The following is a 27138-nucleotide window of genomic DNA, read 5'->3' as shown; positions in this document are numbered from 1 at the left end:
AATATCTGTACTGTATCTGAGCTGATTCTATGCCGTTTGCTTCTCCAGTTCGTCGAGCTTCCCTCAGATTTTTCATGATGAATACACCACTTTTTAGGATCAACTGAAATAGCAAATGGTTTCTACTGAGACTATAAAAAGGATGAGCTTGGGCAGGCCGTTATGTTCTTCTTCACTGTGTTCACGAGAGAAGGACTCTCCCTAGCTAGTAAGAATGAGAGACTGGAAATGAAAGTTATGATTATTTGTACGTATCTTTAATATAGGGAATGCTTTTGATCGTGAACCTTTAATATTCCTCTTCACATGAAGAGCTTTAGAAAGAGGTCAGTCCAAAAATAAGATGGAACTGTACTAAGAACAGTAATCCCTTCAGGGCGAAGAAGTTAGCCCGTTCTGAGTGGGATTGCCAATAGCAGGAAGCTCTGAATGAGCCATTTTTTTCCCAGTGACTTGTCAGCTCCAGCCTGAGCTGGCGTTGCTAAGCAGCGCTGAGGAAGACCAGAGTGTACTGTGACTGGGAGCCAAAGGAGCATCAGCCCTGGGATTGTGGGCGTGAACTTTGTCAGTCCCCCTCTTCGAGCAGCAATAAGCCCCCAATTATCCGTGCTTCTTGGTCCCTTGGACCCTGCCCTCGAGGCTCTGGTCATGGGATCAGTTGCTTAGAATTTTAGCAGCTGTAGATCAAGCGTCATTTCAACTAAAATCTTTTTCCTTTCTATCAACCAAAAAGAAAGAGAACTATCATTATATAATCAAATAAAAAGCAGCTCTTTGTTCCCTCTGAAGTGTTATTTTAATGACACTAGGGCCTAAGATAGTTGGCTTTTGATGGTCAGTGGCTTGTAAAACATGAGCTTTTCCCGCGGAACCACTTAAATTTGTACTTTGTCCAAAGAATGCAAACTTTGTGCGACAGCTAACATTTTTCTGCTTACAGAGAAGGGAGGGAGGGAGGGAGCTAAGAGGTAATAATTATTTACCTACAATGAAAATCAGGGACTGGGGGGGAGGGGGTGGAGAATCCCCATCTCTGCCAACTAGAGTAATCCTCCCGGACCCCCTACTTCTTGCTATCACCAAATGACCAACACTTAAGATGTGAATCAGACTTTGCCAGTCTAGATTGGATTGCATTTTTTAAAGCTTCAGGATTTGGTTTATTTACTCTTTGGTTATTTACTGTTTATTACTTCAGGATTTTGGTTTATTGGTGTCGGTTGCCTTTGCTTCATAAGAAAACATCCTAAAAGTTAGTAGTCTGAAATAGGAACAATTGATTATTTCTTGCGATTCTCTGGGTTGGCTAATAAGTTTTTCGGCTGGTCTCACTTGGGCTACTTATGCAGCTGCGGTGAGCTGATGGGTCAGCTGTACCTTCATGTGGACCTTCATCCTGGTCTTCTTTACTGTTTGGCAATCTCAGGACAGCCTCCCGAGAGGGAGAGCCCCAGTACAGGAGCACTTTTCAAGCCTTTGCTTGCGTCATCTTTGTTGATGTCCCATTGACAACCACAAGTCATGTGGGCAAGCCCTGAGTCAGTGCGCTAAAGAAAATACACAGGGCACGGACGATGGGAGATGTGATTGGCTGGGGGCATTACTGTAAAACAGACTCTCCTATCTTATATTGGTCTTAATGAAGTTCTCATAGTTCTTTTTGTACCACTCTTCGGGCAACTGGCCATCCACGAAGCCATGACAAAGGGTTGCTTTTAAAGAATTCATCCTTTACCATGTTTATGAACTATACTTCTTGTTGTTGGTCAGTATTCCTTTTTATCCTCCTGGCCCTTCTCCTTAAATTGATCCTCAAGGGAAAGTAGAAAATTAACAAAGTAAGAATGGATCCCAAGAAAAATCACACATCTAATAAAGGACAAATTCACGATGTTTTGTTGTTATTATTTTCATTTGCTAAATTCAGCAAATGTATACTGAGGACCTGCTGTGTTCAGGGCTACATGGGACCTTGGGAGTCAGTGACTCAACCAAGACCACCTGAGTCTAGGGCCCATGGGTCAGAGGATATACCATACCTGCTACCCTTTGGAGCTATAGGCATTATTAGGGGCAAAATTCTATTTCTTGCCTTGCTTTCTTCCTTTGCTTTGAGGTAAATATGTGAATTATAGGAAGAAGGCAGAGGCTCCCTTCTTTTGTAGCAAATGTAGGGACCACAAATTTAAGACAATAATGTCTGAACATGGAAGGAACCTGAGTCCCCAAGTCCCCACCTGAGGAAGAACCACCAAGGAGACCAGTTTGATCTGTGTATATTGTGATATGAGTGAGAAATAAGCCACTTTTGTGCTAAGCCAGCAGGAAAAAGGAAGACTAGAAAGTAGAGACTAATGGTTAAAGAGCTCAGTTTTTGCTTCCTGAATTTAAGTACTAATGAACTCCAAGCAAGATATTGTATATTCAGTAACTGCAGAATGTATGCTAATTTCTGAGAATGTAGGAAACAGTATGTGTAAGTCAGTAAGCTACTTGGCACCCTGAATGGAAGATTCTGGAGGTGAGTTAAAATGGGAGATGCAAGCATGCCTCCAACGTGAGGAAAAAGCAGAGCTTTACTATTTTCAAAAGCCTTCCTTCTCCCAGAAAAAAACTCCCTATTATGTCACTTCCCCTATCTACACACACTACACCAAATCAAAAAGAGCCCTGTAAAGAACATGTCTTAGAATCCTTGTGTCAAGGAATACAGCTGTGCTGACATTAGCTGGTCAGGAAAGTGTTACTGGGCAACCCCCTTGCACCCCTGCCTTCTGATTGGTTTGGGTTTTTTTTATTTATTTATTTATTTAAGAAACACATCTGGAACATCTTTATTTGTGAGGCACTCTTCAGTGTGCATCTCAAATAGTAACTAATTTAAACCATTTAACAGGCGCCTGGGTGGCTCATTTGGTTAAGTGTCTGACTCTTGATTTCAGCTCAGGTCATGATCTTGCCATTCCTGAGATCGAGCTCTGCATCTGGTGCACTGACAGCACGGAGCCGGCTTGGGATTTTCTCTCTCTCTCTCTCTCTCTCTCTCTCTGCCCCTCTCCTGCTCGTGCGTGTGCATGCTCTCACTCTCAAAATAAATAAACTTTAAACCATATAGCAACTCTGTGAGGTAGTGGTTATAATCACCTCTATTTTATAGAAGGGAAACTGAGATAAACACAAGTTAACTAAATTGTTTAAGGTGACAAGACTATTAAGTGATAGAGTCACCATTTGAACCATTGTCCACAACCATTCTGTGGCACCAAAGTCCACACTCTTAAGTACCATGCCATGCTTACCTGTTTTGCAATAAACACGGCTGGTGTTGCTGCATCGTGTTCCCAAAGGAAAGAGGGTTCTTGATTTGTTCATTTTGCCTCCATTTTGCCTCCATTTTTCCCACCATGTAATTGAGTGAGAATGTTAATAGCTCCTCTTAATCCTGTGGCTATTGATTCTCATCTTGTGGTATTGACTACCTTTTAGTGGTTGTTGTCCCATAGAACCTATTTATAGCCCCCAAACTTTCCTACTCAAGCTGGTACTGATATCATTAGGTGCTTTTGACAGTTTCCACCCCATCACCATAACCCCACACACCTGTTCCTGCCCTTCTGTCTCATGCATATGCAGATCTGTGCGCAGTTCCTACCTGCTGTGTGGGCTCCCAGATGCCTTATGGTGTCAGAGTGATTAGTTGAGTTTAAATCAAGATTTGGTTTGTTCATTTTTTAAAATACCGTTTTAAAAAATTCCAGGTACCTTAATATTTAACTTTGATTCATGTGTTCTTTTAAAGCAAATTAAAATTTTATCAAACAAGTACATTCAGAATATGAAAAGATTTAAAGTAAGCCAGAAGCACCGAGTCAAAACCCAATGACTAAATGCTTAATTTAAAAAAACAATTCTCTGTCCCATCCCAAACCTCTCTTCCTATGGCTCATTTGTTCTCATTGGCTGTGTCATCACAGAACAAAGTAAAGTGAATTTTGGCAGTCAGCCAGTTAATTACAGACTTGGCCCAAGTATTTGGGCCAAGAAATCACTTTGTAATCCTAATTTTCTGTTTTGACTTTTTATATGATTCAAGTAAATGAAATAATTGCCACATCTTCACTTTACTGTGTGTTTTACAGGCCCGTGGCATTGTCTGTGGGATGGCAAATGTCTGAACCAAAAGTTAGCATTTGAAGAAGTATATATGAATGTTTTCAAGTTTTTACACATTTGGATCTGAGTAGTTTCAGTTGATACGTGAACAAGAGAGATCTATTATTTCATAGAATTCTTCTGAAATTCCCTCTAAAAGCATTTATCTCAGACTTCTTGGCCCCAAGGCCAGACCAGATTACTATACAATAAGGAAAAGAAAAATATGAATCGTATGACATTTTATCAAAATACTTATATTTTCTGGGGCGCCTGGGTGGCTCAGTTGGTTATGTGTCCGACTCTTGAATTTCAGCTCAGGTCATGATCTCACGGTTCATGAGTTTGAGCCCCTCATCAGGCTCTGTGCTCACAGTGCGGAGCTTGCTTGAGATTCTCCCTCCTCCTCTCCCTCTGCCCCTCCTCTCTCTCTCTCTCTCTCTCAAAAATAAATTAGAATGTTTTTAAAAATTTTTTAATAAAATTTTTTTAAATACTTATATTTTCCAAAAAAAAAAAATAACATAGAAAAAGCATTTTGAAGTTTCCCCTATTTCTATGTGTGTTTGTATAGACACTAAATACTTCTTTCAGTCTCCAGCAGCAAAAATAGCAACCTATTGAGATCAGCACCCATGCTGGTTTGCTCCAGTAAGAAGGGCCTGTGCTAATGAGGCCCAGGTCACAGATTTAATACCCATGGGATTCAATTAATTTCATGCCAAAAGAGGCTCTGAGCTCCATCCGAGACACATGCACTTGCCAGCTGGTTCTGCCAATGACCAGGCCCCTCTCTGACAGCCTGGGCCCAGGCCTTATATCATCAATATGGCAGCAGCCTCCCACCTGGTCAGCCTGCATGTCTCCTCCCCAGTCATCCATAAGCCTGCACACAGGGGAGACCCGTGTGCTCTACCAAGCTTTACAGGCACTGCTGCATAAAGCATCCATTTCTTCTGATGACCCACTCTTCCAGGCTATCCTAACACAGACTTAGTACTCCATCAGGGTGGGTGTCCTCTCTACACCATCTAGCCCCAGAAAAATCACAGCCCCTGCGTCTTCACTCAGGCGCTCCCCCAGACTTCCTGCTTATTCCTCAAAGTCCCAGTCAAGTCCTGTCTCCTTCTTGACACCACCTCAACGACCCCAGGCTGCATTCATCGTTCCCCAAACTCCGACAATACTTACGGGCTCTTTCACACATAGCATGCAGAGATTTGCCTTCTTCACTGTTGTCTCCACTGCCTGTTTCTCACGTCTAGAATTCTGCTGCATCTCACACCTGTGACCTGTGCTGTCCTCCATCCCTCATACTGGTCCAACGAGTCTCACAAAGCAGCTGTTTCACAGAAAGGTATTGGTTAAATTACCAAAGGAGTGCTGTGTTCAAGCAAGTAGCTGGATCCTGCTACCACACCACAGTCACCAGAGAAAAATATCTCAGAGCTCACAGCCACCCTTCTCACAATAACTAGATGAATAGTTATTCATCTAGTTATATAGCAATGACTAGATGAATAGTTATTCATCTAGTTATATAGTTACATAGATAACTATAGATAATAGTTATATAGATAAATAGACTAACAAGAACAAAGTGTTCTTTGTATTTAAAAATAAAAAAACACTACATTACCATTCTACAAAACGAAAGCAACTACCAAGAAGCCTTAGCATGTCCATTACCTTTAATCAGTGATACAGTTGGCTAGCAATGCAATTTTTAGAAAAAAAAAAAAAACCTTTGGACTTTATTAATTATGTATAAATAATTCCTGACCATCACTGTTTAATCAAACAAGACCATGGGAAATAATTTATTATTGGGAATAAAAGGAGATAAGATTGTTTCTTTAAGGAAAATTCAAAAGGTAGGATACTGCATAAGTATTATACATTTATCATTTTAGGTATTCTCCAAATCAGGGCTAGTTCCAGTATGGATCCAAATCTATTTTAGCCAGTTAAGTAAGTGCTAGCAGTTTTCACAAAAATAATTACTATGCAAAGGAGTCCTATAAAAATATTGAGAATTTAAACATTTTCCTTAAATTTGATAATCACTTCTGCTTCAGTCGATCATACTGTTGGGTTGACTTAGCAATTCCTTTACCATAAAACCTTAAGATAAATATTGTCATAAATTCTATATTTATGTGATAAAAATTACTAGGTTATGAGGACATATTTATTTTCACATATGTTTTCCAGAGCCACCAGCCATGTCTTACAATAACCCAATATTTAAAACATTTTCTCACTTGATCAAATGTTTTTGGAAGGTACATCACCAAAAGCAAAGTTCTTAAGTTTTCAAAACAGAAATTATTTGGTCCAGTTGCTGCTATAATGATGTCATTCTGTGGCCAGATTTTTGGTACACTAAAATGCAAGCGTCTCAAGGGAAGAGACCATATTATTTCCATTTTTATACGTGAAACATGGGACACCCCACACAGTTTAGTGTGCACTTGACAGTCTTGAAATGAGGGGAGCAAAATGAAGACTTAAAATTGCATTTTAACATGAATTATTGCATTAAAATCATAGTCTGTGATCACACTAAGGTGTGCAGTTCTGTTTGGAGAACTGAAGACATTGGAAACATGTAGGGGCCCTCGGCAGGTGGATGGCAGTGAATTTGAGCTTTGAGTTGCAGGTTTCACTAAATTATCCATGCACTAATTTAGGCCCAGAATTATATAAATGAAAAGGTCTCTAAGGTATAAATTAAAAAGGAAGAGCTTTGTGGAAACTTTGAGGATGCTGCTTATTTTTATAACAAAATCATAAAAACCTCAGCAGCTGTTTCCCACCACTCTCTTAGGACAGCTTCTATGATCACCAAAAGTGGCTTACGTGGCTCTGTCCATGCTCCCATGCTGCCCTGTGCTCACTGCAGGCAAAGCATGGAGGAAATTGGCCGCGTGCGTCCGGCTAAACCGGCAGATGACAAGACTGTGTCTTGTTCATTACCATATCTCAAATGCCTGACCCAGTGCTTGGTATAGACCAACTGAGTGAGCAAATAAATACCACTATTTTGGGGGCAGTTTACATATAAAGGTGAATAATAATAAGATTTTATAAACATATTTATTCTTGAATTAGCGCCCAATAATTATTTTAAAACACGCCTCCTTTTGATAATAGCCAAAGTATATAAAGACTTCCTGAAAGAAATTTAAAATGCAAATATACCACTAACTACGTAAGCAGAGAACTTGATTAAGCAATTCACAGAAGAATTATAAATGTCAAATGAATGTGAATAAGAATTATTCTACCTCAAGAGTAATGTTTTAAAACAACATTACAACAACAAGATAGATTTTTTTTTTTTACAAAGTAGCAAACTGCTCATCCTAAAGTGTGGTAAGAATTCAGTAAGATGGTCCGTTTCATACACTTCAGCAAAAACCAGTAATAACATTACACACCCACATACAAAAACATATGCAACACACTCATCCCTGTTCATGTCCTTCCACCCAACAATCCCAGTTCCAGGAAAGAGATGTGACTGGGATGTGCAGGTGCCTGGAGATACTTATTTCAATGTCGTGTGTCACGGCAATGTATTGGAAGTAGCTTAATATCCAGCAGTAGAGGAATAGTTAAACTAATTCATCCATATACTGGATTATTATGCAGCCATTATTATTTTTGTAAGCATAAGAAGCTGCTCCCAAAGCAGTGCTAAGGGAGGGTGGAAAAAAGCTGCAAAACCGAACATACAGCATGCTTCTGTATATACAAAAGTCTAGAAGATACTCTACCAAATAGTAAAATATAGCTGGATGTCTCTTGGGTCAGAGATTGAATGTGTTGCTTCCTTCTTTTATCTTTTAATATTTTTCAAGGTTTTTTGTTTTTTGTTTTTTGGGGGTTTTTTTTGTTTTTTTTACAATGAACACAGGAATAAGGGTTTCAAAGAAAGCCTCCTTTGACGAGCACCATTTCAGAGCTAATACTTTAGTGTAATGATCCAGGAGCTGGGTCAAGAGTTCATCTCATCCAGCAGTATCTGGCTGGGAGCTCCACAGAGGACGACATGACTGTCATTTCCGTTGACCCCTTCTGTGCAGTGTCACACATGTGCTCTCTTTGCTCCTTTGCACCGGGGGTGGGACTGGACTGGACTGTGTCTGTGGATGGCAAGGTGTCCAGGGTGTAGTCACCGTGTTCTGCCTTCCACACAGCAACCCTGACCTCCGGAGAACGGAGCCTGTCTTGGAGAGCCCCTTACAGAGGACCAGCAGCGGCAGTTCCTCCAGCTCCAGCACCCCCAGCTCCCAGCCCAGCTCCCAAGGAGGCTCTCAGCCTGGATCGCAAGCGGGTTCCAGCGAGCGAACCAGAGTTCGAGGTAAACCTTCCCCCACCTTTCCCAACAACATTGCCTGGAGGAGCGAGCCGGGGGCATGGAATCCATTTACTTCCTGACTTTCGTGATTCCTGCTCCTGGCATGGCCACCGCTGTGTGATGCCACAGAGTCCTGACTTCCCGGAGCCTCAGTCTCCTTAGATGAGTGAACCGCCATCCCCAGTCATATACATGTGTGACGTCACAGTGTGGACTAAATCTTTTCTAATTGCAGATCACGTTTTCCGGGATGATCATAGACTATTGGTCTTATTTGAAAATATGATTACTTTTGAGTCACCTGAATTCCCATTTCCATTTGTTGTCTGTTTAGAGTTTCATGTACCCCCAAGTATCCTCTTCCCATTATGCCAGTCTTCCCTTTGTGTGTGAATATATTTCATGATACAAAGGATCTCTCAAAGTGGGATTCGGTAAAGACTAACATAGAACACATACACATTTTAAAGAAGAAATAAACTCTTTGACTTAGAAAGTATATTTCACTCTTCTAGTTATTCCTACCAAAGAGGGATAAAAAATGAGCCTCTCTGACCATTTATTCAAGTCATTTATCACTGTTTAGTTTTCATTAATGAGGAAGCTTGTGAAAAACATTAGCATGTCCAGCTAATTACACCTGACAACACATTGCTTCTAGCTAATCAAAATTTACTCTTTCTGAATAACCTTCAGAAGATAATTTTGCTTCCAAGTAATAAACACCAGAACTTTTTTAAGTGCAATTTGATAAATATTAACAAATTACTGTGCTCTGAGAAAAACCACCAGCCCTTTTTCTTAGCCTCTTCATTAGCCACAATCATAGGTTGCCACATATTAGCTTTTTAAGGTTTTAAATAAGTAGAGTCACTGTATTTCCATTTTGAAAAGGTTGAAATCTGGCGTGCAGTGCTCATTTCTCTGGACCGGGATATGGCTGCCTCCATATGCATTCTTCAGACCTCAGTGGTGCAGCACATAGCTATGTGTACTTCTGTTGCTTTACTTCAAATATAAATTTACTTAATTGAGAAAAGTGCCATTCATTTATCTTTTTTCTATTCACAGCCATCTTAATATCCTTAGAGAAAACTAAAGAAAACTAAAGTTATGCGTATCATTGTAATTCTCTCATACGGTTTGGGTTTAATTCTTATCTTCTTTCCTTTGGCCCCTAGTTCCTCTGGGTTAAAAACACTGTTGTATCCCTGATGTGTTTCTGCCCATGAAAAACCACTTTACAGTAAAAGAATATCTCTGATGCCAGATTGTTTTTTCTGTACCTATAAAAAAATCTGAGAGATACTCTTCACTCCGTAGCTGTTGGTGGACCTCCCCCATCCTCCATTCTGGGGCTCTTCCCCTTTGTCACCAATACTCTCCTTCCTGTCCCCACCTCATTCTTTCTTCCTTAAAGGACCCAGACAACTTCTGCCCCCCATTTAAAAACCATTCCATCACATAAAATAGGTTTCTATTTTTTCCCACAACACTCCCTCAAAATAACCTACTCTGACGGGTAAGTGGTACAAGAAGAAACCAACCATAGAATGCTAACACAGAAGCTGGTCTAGTGTACTACCGAGAATAGGACTTGGGTAAGCCAGACAGAATACCAACTCTGCCCATAATTTCAGCATGACCTTAGGCTAGTATGCCATCTCTCTAAGTCTGTTTTGAACAGTGAAATGGGAAAAGAGGGCCATACATTGGGTTGCAGCAAGAATTCGATGAGACAGTTGACATAGAAGGCTTTTAGCATTAAGCCTGACACACATTTAGCACTCAGTAAATGGTGGTGGTGCTGGTACGTGCTAGTTTTTCTTACTATTATTAGTGACTTCCAGGTTACAAGCCTAAGTGCGTTTGCCTAAATATTAACAATTTTTTCATGGATGTGTTTGAGGATTTGCCTAAATGAATGATGTATCCCGAGTAATCCCGAAGGATGACTCACCACAGAACTCTAGAACTTGAGTCAACACTTTTGATGGTCATTATTTTTCTTGTTCCCTGTCTTTCTACCTAGCCAACAGTAAGTCGGAAGGATCACCTGTGCTCCCCCATGAGCCTTCCAAGGTGAAGCCAGAAGAATCCAGGGACATTACCCGACCTAGTCGACCAGCTGTGAGTGCTTTTGAACTCTTTTAAATTACCAGAAAAGCCACAGGACACAGTAGTTGGGGATACACCCATGACTATGAAACAAAACTTAATGAGATTAAGAAGAAGAATGGATGCTAGAAGTATCCAGAAGAAAGTAATACCTGATTAGGAAAGAACTGGACAGATCTCAGATTGCCTATCTGCCATTAGGCTTTCTGCCAATCATTAGCACTACTTTAGAGAATAAAAAAGGCGGGAAATAACTCCTATCATAACATAATTTCTACTCAGCAGCTTTGGCAAAAAGATGTTCAAGCTAGCAGTTGAAGGGATGTGGGCACTTTCTTTGGGTTTCTGTTGTCTACTCTGTCCTCTCCCCATATTATTTTCCATATGAATTAATGTAATTTATGCTGTTTTTCATGCCTTTAGGACTCTATTTTTCTGGACCAAAACATGATAAGCGTGGTTTGACCATGGGCCTGACAACTTGAAATCTAGCCTCACTGCTGTGACATGACAGACCCCAGATAGTTTTAGCAAAAGAAATAAGAGCATGGAGGCTGATATTTGAAAGTTGGAAATTAACTTGGGATGAGTTATTATCCATCCACATACTTTACTGAAAATTTCTTAGAACCTTTTCTATGAAATGAATGCGAAGCCTTTTTGGTTTACTCTGGTTTTTACATATTTAAGTAAGGAAGCATAGTGAGAGTAATAATGAAGGGAATTTGCCCCATTTGGGGTTGACGCCCTTTCTGCTATTGCATTTATCAGTTGTGTACTAACAATTCCCATTTTGTGTCTAACCTGCTCTCTTTCTTCTGGCTTTTCCCCCTCCTGTGGATTCTTCTGGATTGGGTTCCTCCTTTTTCAGAGCTATAAGAAAGCTATAGATGAGGTTAGTATTACCTTTTCTTGGTCATGCTGTCACAAGATGTAAATATACAGGTGATTTCCTGATGTTGGCATTCAGAAAAGTGGCCTGTTGGATCACAGATTTAAAGCTCACTCCTCTGGAGTGGTCTGCTGGAAGGCAAGCCCCTTCAATGGCAGCCAGCCTGAGGCCCTCAGACACTCGGGTAAAGCTCCAGAGACCTTCCTTCGAAGCCAAAATGTCACTTTTCCAATGTTCCAATCTAGCTAAAGATAAACATTAGTGCTTTGTTATTGGCAGTTTTTCATTCCAGCATCTTCCAATAGCAAAGCCCGAGCTCTTAACCTGTGCTCACCAGCCTCGCGAGGGGATGGCGGTTTTACTAACAGAGAAAGAGACATCATTCTAAAGCACTCCAAATTTATAATGTGTGATTTGTGAACAAGGAGTTACTGGGTATTGTTAGATTAATTTTGTGGGACATTAACTACAGCATCGGCAGCAACATCAACTTTAGTTAATGAATCCTGGCGAGTTAAGTGACTTTATTTCCTTATCTGCGGAGACATTTTTCCATTAGAAAAATATATGGCTTTGTCAATCTTAGGTAGCTTGCTAAGAAGGATGACTGCCTTCCTGCTGTTTGTCAGACCTGCATGAATACAGCACAGTGGAGTTGTGCTGTTGTTTGTTTTCAGAGACAGGCCTTGCAAAGAGTCCTGAGTGCATGGAATCTGAAGACTACTATTATGGCTTTAAGGCTGTAGCTCTGCTGAGCACTATTTTTGTGAAACGACATGGAAAAAGCGCTGGCTTTGGAATCAGCAAGCTGCATTCAAATTCTAGCTCCCCCGAGTAAATAACTGGCCAGGACCAGTTTCCTAACCTCTCTGGGCCACAGTTTCTTCATGTGTAAGATGGGGATGAAGGCACCTGCTCTGCCTTGGTCGTAAGATTGATTAGGATCACTCAAGATCACGTGTGCAAGAACATTTTGAAAAAGCCAAGAGGCAGTCCTCATGCTAGTTTGAGCCCGCGGCATGGTGCCATTTTGGCAGGTGGGAGAAGCCGGATCCTATGCTTCTGACCTTTACCAAAGAGCCTCTCTTTTTCAGAATTAGGACTGCCTTACCATTCAGAGTGGTTTAGAATGTTATTTCTTAGGTAAAAGATTACTGCTCATAAAAGAATGACTCTATGTGTCTACAGTGTGTGGACGGCATTTATAAGAGAGCAAAATGAGGAACGTTTTTCATTGCTTTGTACCACAGCCCTGAACTTTCCCTCATCACAGTCAGAAGGACAGCAATTATTACACCTTTTATCAGTTTTTTCCCACATGGTTGAAGACAGAAAGCGATATTCTGGTGCTATGGCTGCCAGAAAAAGGGTTGTGTGTGTGCGCAACTCAAGGGAAATCTCACAAGATTTCAGCTTGAAGGTGGTTGTCATGAGGAAAATGGATTTCATCTGGTTAACCCAGGATATTTTAGGCTTTTTAAAAATTGCTTTATTTATTTTGCTTTACTCTCATACCCTGGACACAGATGAGAGATAGCAACAGAAGTATAAGTAATTGAGGTGATGTAAGTGGCACACCAAAATCTCGGACCATGTGTGATTGGAAAATATCCTCCAGGTGATTCTGTTAACCCTATCCGTTGAATATTACTGATCCAAACCACTAAAAATACAGGATTACTTGGTTCTGCCTAACTCAGTAGTTCTCCCCCAGGGATGATTCCACCTCTCCTTTTCCTTCCATCCCCTTCTTTCCCCTTAGGAGATATTTGGCAAAGTTTGGGGTGGTTTTGTTCATCACAACTTGGAAGTGGGGGGCAGTGCTACTGGTAGCCTGTGGGTAGAGCAGAAAGATGCTATTATACATCCTACCATGCCAAGAGAGCCACCCATAGTAGAGAAGGATCTGGCCCCAAACATCAATAGTGCCACAGCTGAGAAACCTTAAATTAAACCTTTCTCCCATCTTCAGTCACAGGGCTCAATATGGCTTCCTTCCATTGTGACTGATTTGCCATTTAGATAACCCAGGATTGAAATGAGAAGTTTCAAAACTCTTGGAAAACATGTTGCTTATTATTGTTAATTTAACAGTTTGATTTTTCATGAAAATCAGTCTCAAGGAGTGTCCATTAATTTAGCATTCCTTTCTAATGGGATATAAGATTGTGCAATATAGTCTGTGATTATTTAATACAATCATTGAAAATATTCTGTTCACTCTAGCAGTTAAACATATGACATGAAAATTGATACATAAGCAAATACTGGCTTTAGCACTATATTTTTGTTATTGTGTAAGAATCTGAAAAATCCCATCGCACACCCATAGACAGGACAAAACTTGAACAGTAGCTAGTGATCTAAAAGCTTTTTTTCTCAGATGAGGATGCTGGAGTTAAGTAACTTCCCCAATGTCACTTCTTAAGATTTCCTAAAAAGGAGATAAATTATTTTCATATGTAAAAAAAAAAAAACCAGCCTAAAAACTTTTAACCTTTATTTTAATAATTCAAAAAATTGAACTAAAGTCTGAATAAACTACATTGTTTCTAAAAAGAGACCCAAAAGAGCACCTTTTGAGGTAAAGTCTACATAATTGTCAGATTAAATAAGAGTTTTTTTAATGAAAAAATATATATCCAGTTAATTCTAAAAAGTGTTACATCAAACAAGCCTTTGGGTAAGAGTCTCCTATCTTCACATTTACTCCATAGTCAAAAAAATCTTACCATTTTGCCGTATTTCTTTTTTAGTTGTGCATTTCTCAAATATTTCCATACTAAATAGCACTTTTTTTCTCTTCTTTGAAATTTTTTTTAGCTTCAGGCTTGAGACAGCCAAGCAATAAATTACCACAAAAACTCATTATATGGAGAAAATTGGTATTGTCAGAAAATAAAATGTATGAAAGTGGACCTGAACCCAATGGTGTCAATTTTAGATTGTGTCTATTTTCTATAACTTTGCTATTGTAAATTTTTCCAGAGTGGATGGATAAGGAACAAAACTGCAGCTAAGCATGTAGACTATTGGCAATGGAAGATTAATTTTCTTTGACTGGGGTATTACCTTCGAGTTACTCATTATTGGTACCTCGGGAGTCTCATATACGTCTCACCGTCCAAGCTGTTACCAAGTAAACTTAAAAGGAATTTGCAATTACTTCCAGTGTTTCAAGAAAGATAACTTTTTAATAATGAAGAAACAAAAAAAAATTCTAATTAAAAGTGAAGTTGTAAAGCAGGTCAGAACTTTAAACTTTTCCTAGATACAGTGTTTAGAAAAATTCAGGTCATTTTTACAAATGAGAGTTTCTTTAATTCAATGGGCTTTGGACAAGCTAAACATTTCTAAATAGTTTTGACTTTTTAAAAATCTCTTTTATCTTGTCATGAAATGTCAAAGATAAGGAAAATGAATCCACGGGGAAAACGTATTATAAATTTAAATAAATCATAGCTAATACTATTATATTTTACTCAGAATTATTGACATTAGAAATAAATTATTTTAAACCATATTCTCTCTTTAAATTATAATAAAATGCTTTTTTTAATGATAAGTAACATTTTAAATGCCTTATATTCTTTGATGAGACCTAACATGCTCCTAAAATATAGAAGACAAAATAGAAAATAAATTTTGTTATTATTTTACTGGTTCGGAAGATTGTAATACCTTTTCTGTTCATAGCTTTAACAAATATCCAAACTATATTTCCCACTGTGCTCAAGTATTGCATTACCCTTCACTTTCTTCTCAATTGATAAAGGTAAACATTGGCAATGTCAAGAGGAAATGAGGAGTATAAGCTGAAATCTGAATATTGGCTTTTCCTGTTTTGGCCCATTGCCAAAGAAACAAGTAGATTTGCATAAAATTCTGTCTCTGTGGTAATTTTCGTCTTTAATGGTATACGTTATATTTAAACACCTTTGAGTCTTTTTAATAGAATTCTATTTTCACTTTCACAGATGGGGTAAATATATCCACTGAGATTGAGGCCATGCGTGTGTGCATGTGTGTAAAAGCCCAGCAAGCATGTTTGGGTGGAAAATGCACAATTTGAATTTTCAGAAACTACCCTTTTCCAAGTGCTTCAATTCAAGTGACTTCAGAACAAATTTAAAAGTCGTGCTTTCCTTTGACTTTATTATGAAATGAGAAAGAAATGACCCTGGACCTTCACTTAGCCCCTTGACCTTCCTAAATTCTACACCAAATAAAATACCTGAAGCATTTAACCAACATAGTAATGCCTGATATACAGGTGACAGTAAAGAAACATGATGATTTGTTATCTCCTCAAAATAAAATTATATTTATAATTTAACGATACACATTTATCTCAGTTTTTCTTCTGACCAATTAGGATAGATTATCAGGTATCATTTAGATCACCTACATTGCTCTAATCTTACATCAGGTGAATTGGACAAATACATTTCTGAATTGAAATAAAGAGAGAATATGGCCATAAGAAAACTGTGGGATTTAGTATCTTTCAATGAGTTTCTTTCTCCCTAATCCCCTGTCTCTCACTGAATGCTCTGATTCCCACATGGGTCACTAATATAGGGAGAAATGGTAAGACTGATATCAAATTGCTTTTTCCTCATTTGCATGCTACGTGCCATGGGCAGTTTAACCCATGCAAATTAGAGCGGCCATGCTTTTGCAGAACTGCTTCCCTCTGCATTGCTCTGAAAGCATGTGAAATAAAAGGTAGTCAGAGATTCAGCACACTGCCTGCAATGTGCCTGGTGATTAAATACCACATCATCACATCCATAAGGCTAAAGATTGCATCATACTCATGGAAAACTGAAAAACGATCTCTTCTCTTTTGGTGTTTGCACATGCACTTTGGTATTCCTCATAAGGGTTTCTGCCAGGTGACTGTAATTTTAAACAAAAGAAAATGAAACACCTATCGTTCTGGAAGAGAATTTCCTTGTTTTGTTTTGTTTTTTTTCCTTTCTCTTTTTTCTTTTCGATTTTGTTGTTGTTGTTGTTCCTCTTGATTAATTCAGCTCCGTGGCTATAAATTTCAGTGGCACTAGGCTTTGGGGTGGGCCATTATTTGATGTGGTGCCTCTGCTCTCCAGGGAATGATGACCCACCAAATGAGCCATTGTAGTAGCTGGAACCTTGGGAATTGCTCTGTTCTGTGACTGATGCTAGATTTTTGGTACAGTAGCAATCAAAGAGGGGAGAGGCCATGACCGTGGCTTTGGCAGGAGACCCAAAATACTGGGGAACAATTGCTAATCCCCTGTGTTTTCCCATAAACTCTGAGGGTGACCGACTTCACCTTCCCAAAATAAAATGAGAACCCGATGTTTGTATATATGTGTATACACACAACGCACACACACATATATACACGCGTATATTCAGAACTGAGCCGTCTCAGTCTAGCAATTGGTTTTGAGCAAAGTCTAAATTTATTTCATCTTTCTTTTCTAGTTTCTCTGTGCTACAAACATCGTTTTCTGAGTTCCATGCAGCAACTATGTTTGTAACCGTTCTATATAGAGCTTTCTTTTCTTGTTGCTTAAGCTGGAGCACTGACTTGCTGAGAGATGTGACTTTGTTGTATCTACAATTCCTACATGCTGAACAAACTTTTCTTTTGTAGGATCTGACGGCATTAGCCAAAGAATTAAGAGAACTCCGGATTGAAGAAACAAACCGCCCGCTGAAGAAGGTGACTGATTACTCCTCCTCTAGTGAGGAGTCGGAAAGTAGTGATGAAGAGGAGGAAGATGGAGAGAGCGAGGCCCATGACGGGACAGTGGCTGTCAGTGACATACCCAGACTGATGTAAGAGGGCTGATTTTCCGATGTCGGCCGGGGAGGGCTAGGTCTCCAAAATGAAAGGACAAGAAATAGGAATTAAATATAGGATCGTTTATGGGTCTCTGGCAGGATCAACTGACTTTTGGGATTGGAGTGTTTATTAGAGCATAGTTCTGTAAGTACCTCTCTCCACAGACACGGTCACTTAGAATAATACACAGTGGCATTTGTACCTGCATATGCTTTATCTAGGTACTCTCATTGGACTGACTCTCTCTTTGGTGACACTTTCTTGGTTCTTTTCATCTCCAGGGAAAATGATGACAACCAGACCGTTGGCACTTGCCTGTCCCCCTTAGAACTGAAAGAGTGGAGGGGTACCTGGGTGGCTCAGTCTGTTAAGTGGCCGACTTCAGCTCAGGTCATGATCTCGCAGTGCGTGGGTTTGAGTCCCACGTCGGGCTCTGTGCTGACAGCTCAGAGCCTGGAGTCTGCTTCCCATGTCTCCCTCTCTCTCTGCCCTTACCCTGCTCATGCTCTGCTTCTCTCTCTCTCTCTCTCTCTCTCTCTCTCTCTCTCTCTCAAAAGTAAATAAACATTTAAAAAGTTATAAAAAATGAAAAGAACTGAAAGCATGGAATTATGGGCAATGACGTTTAGGAGTTAAAATTTAACAGCATAGACATGTGTTCCTTCCTCACCATCACCTCGACACGAGGAGGAATGAGGAACACAAACATATGTGGCAGTGTGGGTTAGCATCCCAGCAAAAGAATCAGGGGTCAAATAATCCTGCAGAGAACCTTCTGAGTGTCTGACTTAAATATATCCCTGTAGTGATTTTCTTCTTCTTCGCTGTCTCTCTCATGTGATCCTTTTCTCTGTGGCCTGTGACTTTGCCACATACATCTGTCCATTTCTTTGCAGTCTTCTTTTGGCTATTTATACCTGTATGCATGCCCACCTATATCTCCCTTATTATTTATAGCCTTTACGTCTTTTCTTTGGTTAAGTGAAGGAAAGGCTCACTTTTCTTTTTCTCATTGGATAGGGTCCTATGAGAGAATTCCTCTTGCCCTGTTGCTTCTCCGGTTTAAGCAAACGGATTCATACAGTCACACTCACATACATTTCTTGCTTTCTCCCCCGAATAAACACAAGGTGCTGTCACTCTGACTTGGTATAAATCTAACAGAGTGGGACGCTGATTATTCCAACTTCACTCTTCATTCACCTCCATTTCTTTAGCCCACCTACTAGTATTGGCCATCACACCACACTCGCTCCCTGTAGATAAGATGCCATTTCGGGCCACCGGTTACTGTCCTGTCCAGCAGAGATTGGAGAGACAGGGCTGGCCAGTCTGTAGGGAACGTCATCCATTGATTAACAATCATTATATACAAGCAATTCTGAGAGGCAAATCCAATTATCACAGCTGAAAATTTGTACTTGTTGGGTTACTGTTGATTACACAGTTATTGACAACCATAAATATGCTAAAATATGACTTTTGCAACAAATTTGCATTAAATTGCTTTTTTAACAGCAAATAAAATTGTTCTAGAGGCGAAATCACTATTCTAAAACATTTTTGAAAAATATGCTGGTCCTTTCAGTTTTTGTCTTGACTCAGCATCGGTTAATTCTTCTAACAGATGTTTTGAATTCCCTTTAAACACTGAGCTTACAACAACCAGGATGAGGGTGGATTATGTATTTAAAATATTGATAAAATTTCCACTCTGTGTTACATACCATACTGAGGGCTTTGAAACATTCAGCAAGTGCAGATGCAAATTCTGCCTTCTAAAAGTTTGTAGGCTAGTTGGAGAGAAACAAAATTATATATGGAAACTTCAGATTAATATAAATATTTGGAAGAATGACCAAAGACAGCCTTGGAGGAGATGTTCAGTCACGTTTGGTTTTTAAGCCCTGTCATATTTTGCAAGGCTATTGACAGTGTTCAACCTGCTACCACTAAGGGCACATCCATTTCTTCCCTCACTGCAGAAATACCCACCTTTCTAGAATTGCTTGAATAGGCCATGATGCACTTCCTCTCTGCTGTCTGGCACTCTCCTGTCCCTTTGGAAATCACCTACTCGCAGCCCAGCCTGCACAGATAGAGCCTGTATCTTCTGCTGTGTGGCCGCTGGATCTTGAGTGTATCCCTGCAGTTTCGGGTAGTGCTTGAATCAGGCTATTTATTACATGGTCTCCCTCTCTGGGTTGTGAGATCCCTGAGGGTGAAGATTGCGTCTCATTCATCTCTCTACTCTTAACACCTTGCGCAATGTCTGGAATAGAGGTGGTCTTCAGTGGCTTTGATTTATATTCAGTTGCACTGAACTGAAATTGCAAGTCCTGGCTTCATAGGGTTTATAGCCCAATCCAGAAGAAAGACATGTTCACAAATAACTGTTGTCAAGACAGAAGAGAACATGGGGTAATATGGGAATCGCAGGCAGGAGGAAATTGAAGTAAAGGCACAGAAGGTTGACTCTGGTAGGAATTTAGGGTGTGCTGGGCAGGGTTGGGGGGTGGTCTGGACTAGTGAAACCAGACCAAGAAGTATGTGCTTCACCATGTGGCCATTAGGAACTGGTAAGAAGGCCTCTTGAGTTGGGAAATGACATGATCAGTGCTATGTTTGAGAGAAATCATTTCAGCAAAATGATTTGTAAAGAGAACAGGCTAGACACTGGTAAAGCAATTCAGAGGATCTATTGCTATCATCCAGAAATAATAAATAGGCTATCACTGAATGCTTATAATGGAGGCAAAAGTTGACATGGCTCTTGAAGAATTGGTAAATTTTAGACAGATTGAAGTGCACAAAGAACATTTAAAAATATTTATTTGTATATGAGCTAAAATCAGAGACAAGGGTGTGGGTGTGTGGGTGTGTCTATATGTGTTTATTCCAGTTTGGTAAATATATGCATTTTCGTGAATATAAAATATAAGCAGCCTGTTGTGCTATAGCATGATAGTTGTATACTTCACACTATTAAAAATTTTCATTATAAAACAATTGTGTCTTTTGGAATAGGGTATTTCAGAGTTAGAATACTTCTTATGTACATTCTTATAAGTTTTATTTTCTGTTAAGATTTATCTTGTTAAGATAAGCCTTTACATTCTGTGCTATATATTTTTAGAGCCATATATATACACATATATATCTGGGATTGCAACACAGTTCACTGCCATGAAATGTATACAAAAGAGCTTCTCAGAAATGGAGTCCAGCCATTCAGACAAGCAGCTGTAGATCCTAGTGTTCAAAACAACAACTGTTTGGGGCGCCTGGGTGGCGCAGTCGGTTAAGCGTCCGACTTCAGCCAGGTCACGATCTCGCGGTCCATGAGTTCGAGCCCCTCGTCAGGCTCTGGGCTGATGGCTCAGAGCCTGGAGCCTGTTTCCGATTCTGTGTCTCCCTCTCTCTCTGCCCCTCCCCCGTTCATGTTCTGTCTCTCTGTCCCAAAAATAAATAAACGTTGAAAAAAAAATTAAAAAAAAAAAACAACAACTGTTTTCTATGTACAGTGCTGGTTTCATATTTATAGTAGAAGATCGCACCTATTAAGAGTGCACATAATTAAGATTATTTCTCTAACTAACCAACTGCACTATTTCCCAATGCTTCATGCATAGAAAAGTAATGGGTGGAGCGAAATAGACTAAAATTATAAAAGTGATTATCACTGGATTATACAATTGTGAGTGGGTTTTATTTTATGTAGACCCCCAGTTTTATGATGAGCATGTACTATTTTTATAGTCAGGAAAAAATAAGAGCTGTATAGAACAGGAAGAAGGGAAGGAAAGGTATGTTAAGTGAATATGCATCAGCTCGAGCAAGCTGAAAAAACACCCTTTTGTATCAGCACCTTCCCTCAAGTACGTGCACCTGCTTCAGAACAGTACATGTGAGGCACAGTCTTAACCGTTATGACTACCTGCTGCTAGAATAGTCCCTGAGCTGTGTACAGTCTTGTAAAATGCAGTCTGGACAATGAAAGCCACATGCCGTGTGTTTTCTTCATTCTGTTTTCACTGGAAAGCCGAGCTTCTGACCCCATTGCCCTGCCAGGCTGTTGTGATGCTCCCCTTCCTCGCCTGTGGTCCTCTCTGCCTTTCCATCCATTTTTCAAGCTCTGGTCTTATTAGTGTTGCAGAAGCGTGGCCCTGGTCATGCTGTATCCTAGTGCCCTATGACCCTCTTCATCCCTGCGGCTCATGATTCCCTGAACATATGCTCCAGCAGAACTGACCTATCAATTCTTGCAAATAAATGCCTTGCACTTTTCCAGTGCTGTGCCTTTTCTTGGAGTGACCTCTCTCTCCCTCTAGTTTGCATTCCCATTTACATCCTGCCTTGTTTTTGAGGATTCATGTTACGTTTTTAAGCTCTTCTGGATGCTAATCTCTTTAGTTTCAGGAGCCATGTCTTCCTCAACTTTTATAGCCACCACCCAATGCCAAACCAAGAGCCTTTCATATAGCAGATGTTCGATAAATGTGTATTGTATTGAATTGAATTAAATCAGTACCTGCAGGAACACTTTGACAAATCCAATTAGAGAAAATTATTGTTCTAAAACTGTGGCCTAATCACTATAAGTTTCCTATAGTTTACCTTCTAATCAGTAGAAGTGTTTTGTTCTGTTTTGTTATAGTCTTTATAGGAATTTGGACAACTCATTGTTCCCACCCAGACTGTGCCTCGGAAATAATTTTTAGAACAAAGGATTACCTTAACTATAAAATGTTTTAGCTGTTTTTGCCTTAGTGTTTTTTCTTTAAATCATTGCTTTTTTTCATTTTTTTACTATTAATAACTTTATTTTTTTAGAACAGTTTTAAATTCACAAAAAAGTTTAGATGGTACAAAGTTCCCATGTTACTCCTCCTACCCCCTGCACACGGTTATCCCTATTATAAGCGTTATGGATTAGTATGTATATATGTTACACTTAATAAACCAGTATTGATACATTTTAGTAAGTTTATTCAGATTTCCTTAGTTTTTATTTACCTAAAGTCCTTTTTCAGTATCAAGATCCCATCTTGTTACATTTAGTTATTTAGTTACCATATCTGCTTAGGCTTCTGTTGTCTGTGACAGTGTCTCAGACTTACCTTCTTTTTAATGAAGTTGGCAGTTTTGAGGAATACTGATTAGGAATATCATAGATTCCCGTCTACTGGAATTTATCTGATGTTCTTGTCATGATTAGAACAAGGTTATGGATTTGGAGGAGAAAGATCACAGAGGTCACATGTGACTTTTATCACTTCATATCAAGGGTATGTACTACCAGTGTGACTTAAGACTGTTGACACTGACCTTGATCATCTGGCTGAGGTAATGCTTGTCAAGTTTCTCTACTGTAATGTAATCCCCCCCCTTCCATCCTGTACTCTTTGGAAGGAAGCCAGTGCACACAGCCTGCACTTAAGGAGTAGGGAGTTATGTTCCTTTAGGGTAGAGTATTTACATAATTTATTTGAAATTATTCTGCAGGAACTTATCTCTTCTCCATTTATTAATTTATTCGGTCATTTATTTATATCAGTATAGGTTCATGAATATTTATTTAATATTTCGGATTGTAATCCACTATTTCATTTTGCTGCTTAAATTGTTCCACCTTCAACCATTGGAAGCTCTTTCCATTGGCTTCTGTACGCCTGTGGCTGACCTACCCCCCACCAAGCACTTCTTTACTTTCTGACACTACAAGATGTTCCAGGCTTACCTCATGTATTTCCTGTTCTAGTCCTGGAATCACCCGTTCCTCCTCGAAGCCTTGATTCCCTTTATTAAAAACTGATACTAGAACCAAGATTTGGGCACTAGGTGTGCTCATTGCTACTAGTGAGTCAGTTCTTTTAGGCCCTCTCAACTGACAGAGCAAGGAAATATATATTGTGTATATTAACCCATTATGTACACATATCTATAAATATTTCTATATATATCCATCTGTGTCTACATTAAATAAAAGTTTATCCTGATATCTCCAACTCTGATTCATTACCACATGGATCCTTCTAGCCCCTTCTCCTTCCTTACCTGTCAATTTCCACTCCAACAGCGGGAAACCTGGCTGTCACAATCTGCCAATTCTTGCTTAGTTGTTCATTTCCAGTACACATGTAGAGCAGGATCAGAATGGTTAACCAATATACCTATGGGAAACAACTTTATCAGTCAGAGTACAGTGCTTACAAGCTGCTTCTTTTACCTTTAATCTTAGGGGACTCCATTTATTTCCAGAGTTACTTAGGTCAACCTTTTTCCATCTCCCACTCACGTTTTTAAAATACATTTGTGGGGCACCTGGGTGGCTCAGTAAGTTAAGCATCCAACTTCAGCTCAGGTCATGATTTCACAGTTTGTAGGTTCCAGCCCCACATCAGGCTTTGTGCTGACAGCTCGGAGCTTGGAACCTGCTTTGGATTCTGTGTCTCACTCTCTGCTCCTCCCCTGCCCATGCTCCGTATCTCTCTCTCTCTCTCTCTCTCTCTCTCTCTCTCTCTCTCTTCACAGTCTACATTCTTTCCTTAGATCCTCCAACCTCCTAAATGATTTTTTTAATTTGCATACATCAAAGTTCACTCTTCATGCTATAAAGTTCTGTGACATAGCTGAACAAATTTTTTCATTTTCCTCTAATAGCAATTATAATAAAATTGTTTTTGGCACATCCTGTATATAAAGTGAACCCAATGCTAAAGTTATTTTGTCAATTTTAAAAAGACAAAATTCAACATTAGGTATTCAGGACAATTTAAGCATGGTAATAATTCTTCTCATAGCTGACTGTTCATCACTTCACAAAAGAGGTATATTTGGATAATAAACTTGAATGAAATGTTTACTGGGGTTATTAAACAAAGCCTTTGTGGCCTTATAAAACATTCACTGGATCTCACCTGCATGCCAGGCACAGTGCTTGGCACTGAAGATACCAACATTACTGAGATATGATAACTGCAGGACTGTGCATTGAGTGCATGGTTAGAAGTGAACAGGGGATACTGTGGAAGCAGAATGGAGAGCCACCTACTGAACCATCCCAGTGGGGCTGAGGTGGGGTTTGAGAGTGCCTGAACTGCAGTGTAAAGGATGGAATACCTAGAGGGAGGCAGGGAATGTAAGGGAACCATTCATGGACAGAAGATAGACTAAAGTTGCCCAAGGGTGTTGGTAGCATGATGTGTGCAGGAAACTGCTAGAAATCATATGTTGTTAGAGTTAGAAATAGAAGGTAGGTTTCATTGAAACCATGAGGCTAGAGAAATACACAAGGACCAGATACAGGAAGGCTTGTAAGCCACAGGTTTATCTTATGGTTAATTGGGAACTCTTATAAATTGAAAGCAGAAGAGTGACATGGTCAGGGGAGCAGAGAAGGATGGACTGGAGGGTCAGTCATAGTAGACAGACAAGAGGCCAAACGCTCAAAGTATCGAAAAGCAATCATTGTACTTGAAAGCTAAGAAATGACTTGAGTTTCCTTGAGATGCTTGAAGTCAAGTATAGAGAGCAACAGTTTGAAGAGTTGTAGTATGTGGAGAAAGGCACTCACTATGCCTTTTTTGTTTTGTTTTTTTTTTTTGGTTTTTATTATTTTGGGTTTTTTTTTACTCCATAATCCATTTTTATTTCCTCCTATGCTATGGATCGTTTTTTAATATGAAATTTATTGTCAAATTGGCTTCCATACAATAACCAGTGCTCATCCCAATAGATGCCCTCCTCAATGCCCATCACCCACTTTCCCCTCCCTCCCACCCCCCATCAGCCCTCAGTTTATTCTCAGTTTTTAAGAGTCTCTTATGGTTTCCCTCCTTCCCTCTCTGTAACTTTTTTTTCCCCTTCCCCTCCCCCATGGTCTTCTGAAAGTTTCTCAGGATCCGCGTAAGAGTGAAAACATATGGTATCTTTCTCTGTATGACTTATTTCACTTAGCATAACACTCTCCAGTTCCATCCACATTGCTACAAAAGGCCATATTTCATTCTTTTTCATTGCCAAGTAGTATTCCATTGTGTATATAAACCACAGTTTCTTTTTTTTATATATATATATATATGAAATTTATTGTCAAATTGGTTTCCATACAACACCCAAAAGGTGCCCTCCTCAATACCCATCACCCACCCTCTCCTCCCTCCCACCCCCCATCAACCCTCAGTTTGTTCTCAGTTTTTAACAGTCTCTTATGCTTTGGCTGTCTCCCACTCTAAACTCTTTTTTTTTTTTCCTTCCCCCCCCCACCATGGGTTCCTGTTAAGTTTCTCAGGATCCACATAAGAGTGAAACCATATGGTATCTGTCTTTCTCTGTATAGCTTATTTCACTTAGCATCACACTCTCCAGTTCCATCCACGTTGCTACAAAAGGCCATATTTCATTTTTTCTCATTGCCACGTAGTACTCCATTGTGTATATAAACCACAATTTCTTTATCCATTCATCAGTTGATGGACATTTAGGCTCTTTCCATAATTTGGCTATTGTTGAGAGTGCTGCTATGAACATTGGGGTACAAGTGCCCCTATGCATCAGTACTCCTGTATCCCTTGGATAAATTCCTAGCAGTGCTATTGCTGGGTCATAGGGTAGGTCTATTTTTAATTTTCTGAGGAACCTCCACACTGCTTTCCAGAGCGGCTGCACCACTTTGCATTCCCACCAACAGTGCAAGAGGGTTCCCGTTTCTCCACATCCTCTCCAGCATCTATAGTCTCCTGATTTGTTCATTTTGGCCACTCTGACTGGCATGAGGTGATACCTGAGTGTGGTTTTGATTTGTATTTCCCTGATAAGGAGCGACGCTGAACATCTTTTCATGTGCCTGTTGGCCATCCGGATGTCTTCTTTAGAGAAGTGTCTATTCATGTTTTCTGCCCATTTCTTCACTGGGTTATTTGTTTTTCGGGTGTGGAGTTTGGTGAGCTCTTTATAGATTTTGGATACTAGCCCTTTGTCTGATATGTCATTTGCAAATATCTTTTTCCATTCCGTTGGTTGCCTTTTAGTTTTGTTGGTTGTTTCCTTTGCTGTGCAGAAGCTTTTTATCTTCATAAGGTCCCAGTAATTCACTTTTGCTTTTAATTCCCTTGCCTTTGGGGATGTGTCGAGTAAGAGATTGCTACGGCTGAGGTCAGAGAGGTCTTTTCCTGCTTTCTCCTCTAAGGTTTTGATGGTTTCCTGTCTCACATTCAGGTCCTTTATCCATTTTGAGTTTATTTTTGTGAATGGTGTGAGAAAGTGGTCTAGTTTCAACCTTCTGCATGTTGCTGTCCAGTTCTCCCAGCACCATTTGTTAAAGAGACTGTCTTTTTTCCATTGGATGTTCTTTCCTGCTTTGTCAAAGATGAGTTGGCCGTACGTGTGTGGGTCTAGTTCTGGGGTTTCTATTCTATTCCATTGGTCTATGTGTCTGTTTTTGTGCCAAAACCACAATTTCTTTATCCATTCATCAGGATGGACATTTAGGCTCTTTCCATAATTTGCCTATTGTTGAAAGCGCTGCTATAAACATCGGGGTACAAGTGCCCCTATGCCTCAGCACTCCTATATCCTTTGGGTAAATTCCTAGCAGTGCTATTGCTGGGTCATAGGGTAGATCTGTTTTTAATTTTTTGTGGAACCTCCACACTGTTTTCCAGAGAGGCTGAACCAGTTTACATTCCCCCCGACAGTGCAAGAGGGTTCCCATTTCTCCACATCCTCGCCAGCATCTATAGTCTCCTGATTTGTTCATTTTAGCCACTCTGA

At 39.8% G+C, this 27138-nt stretch overlaps 1 protein-coding gene across 3 annotated transcripts in view; it reads left to right on the top strand.

Moving 5' to 3' along the window:
- Positions 1-27138, top strand: part of TNIK (TRAF2 and NCK interacting kinase) — a 392919-nt gene that overhangs the window by 335431 nt on the left and 30350 nt on the right. For all 3 annotated transcript variants that reach the window (XM_047874618.1, XM_047874617.1, XM_047874619.1), the window contains 3 exons: positions 8358-8521; positions 10551-10648; positions 17173-17357. In XM_047874618.1, the coding sequence (XP_047730574.1) occupies positions 8358-8521; positions 10551-10648; positions 17173-17357 (447 nt within the window). The remainder of the gene's footprint in view (positions 1-8357; positions 8522-10550; positions 10649-17172; positions 17358-27138) is intronic.

The sequence above is a fragment of the Prionailurus viverrinus genome, chromosome C2 (assembly GCF_022837055.1).
Source record: "Prionailurus viverrinus isolate Anna chromosome C2, UM_Priviv_1.0, whole genome shotgun sequence".
Lineage (NCBI taxonomy): Eukaryota > Metazoa > Chordata > Mammalia > Carnivora > Felidae > Prionailurus > Prionailurus viverrinus.
This window is presented reverse-complemented; position numbering and strand designations above follow the sequence as displayed.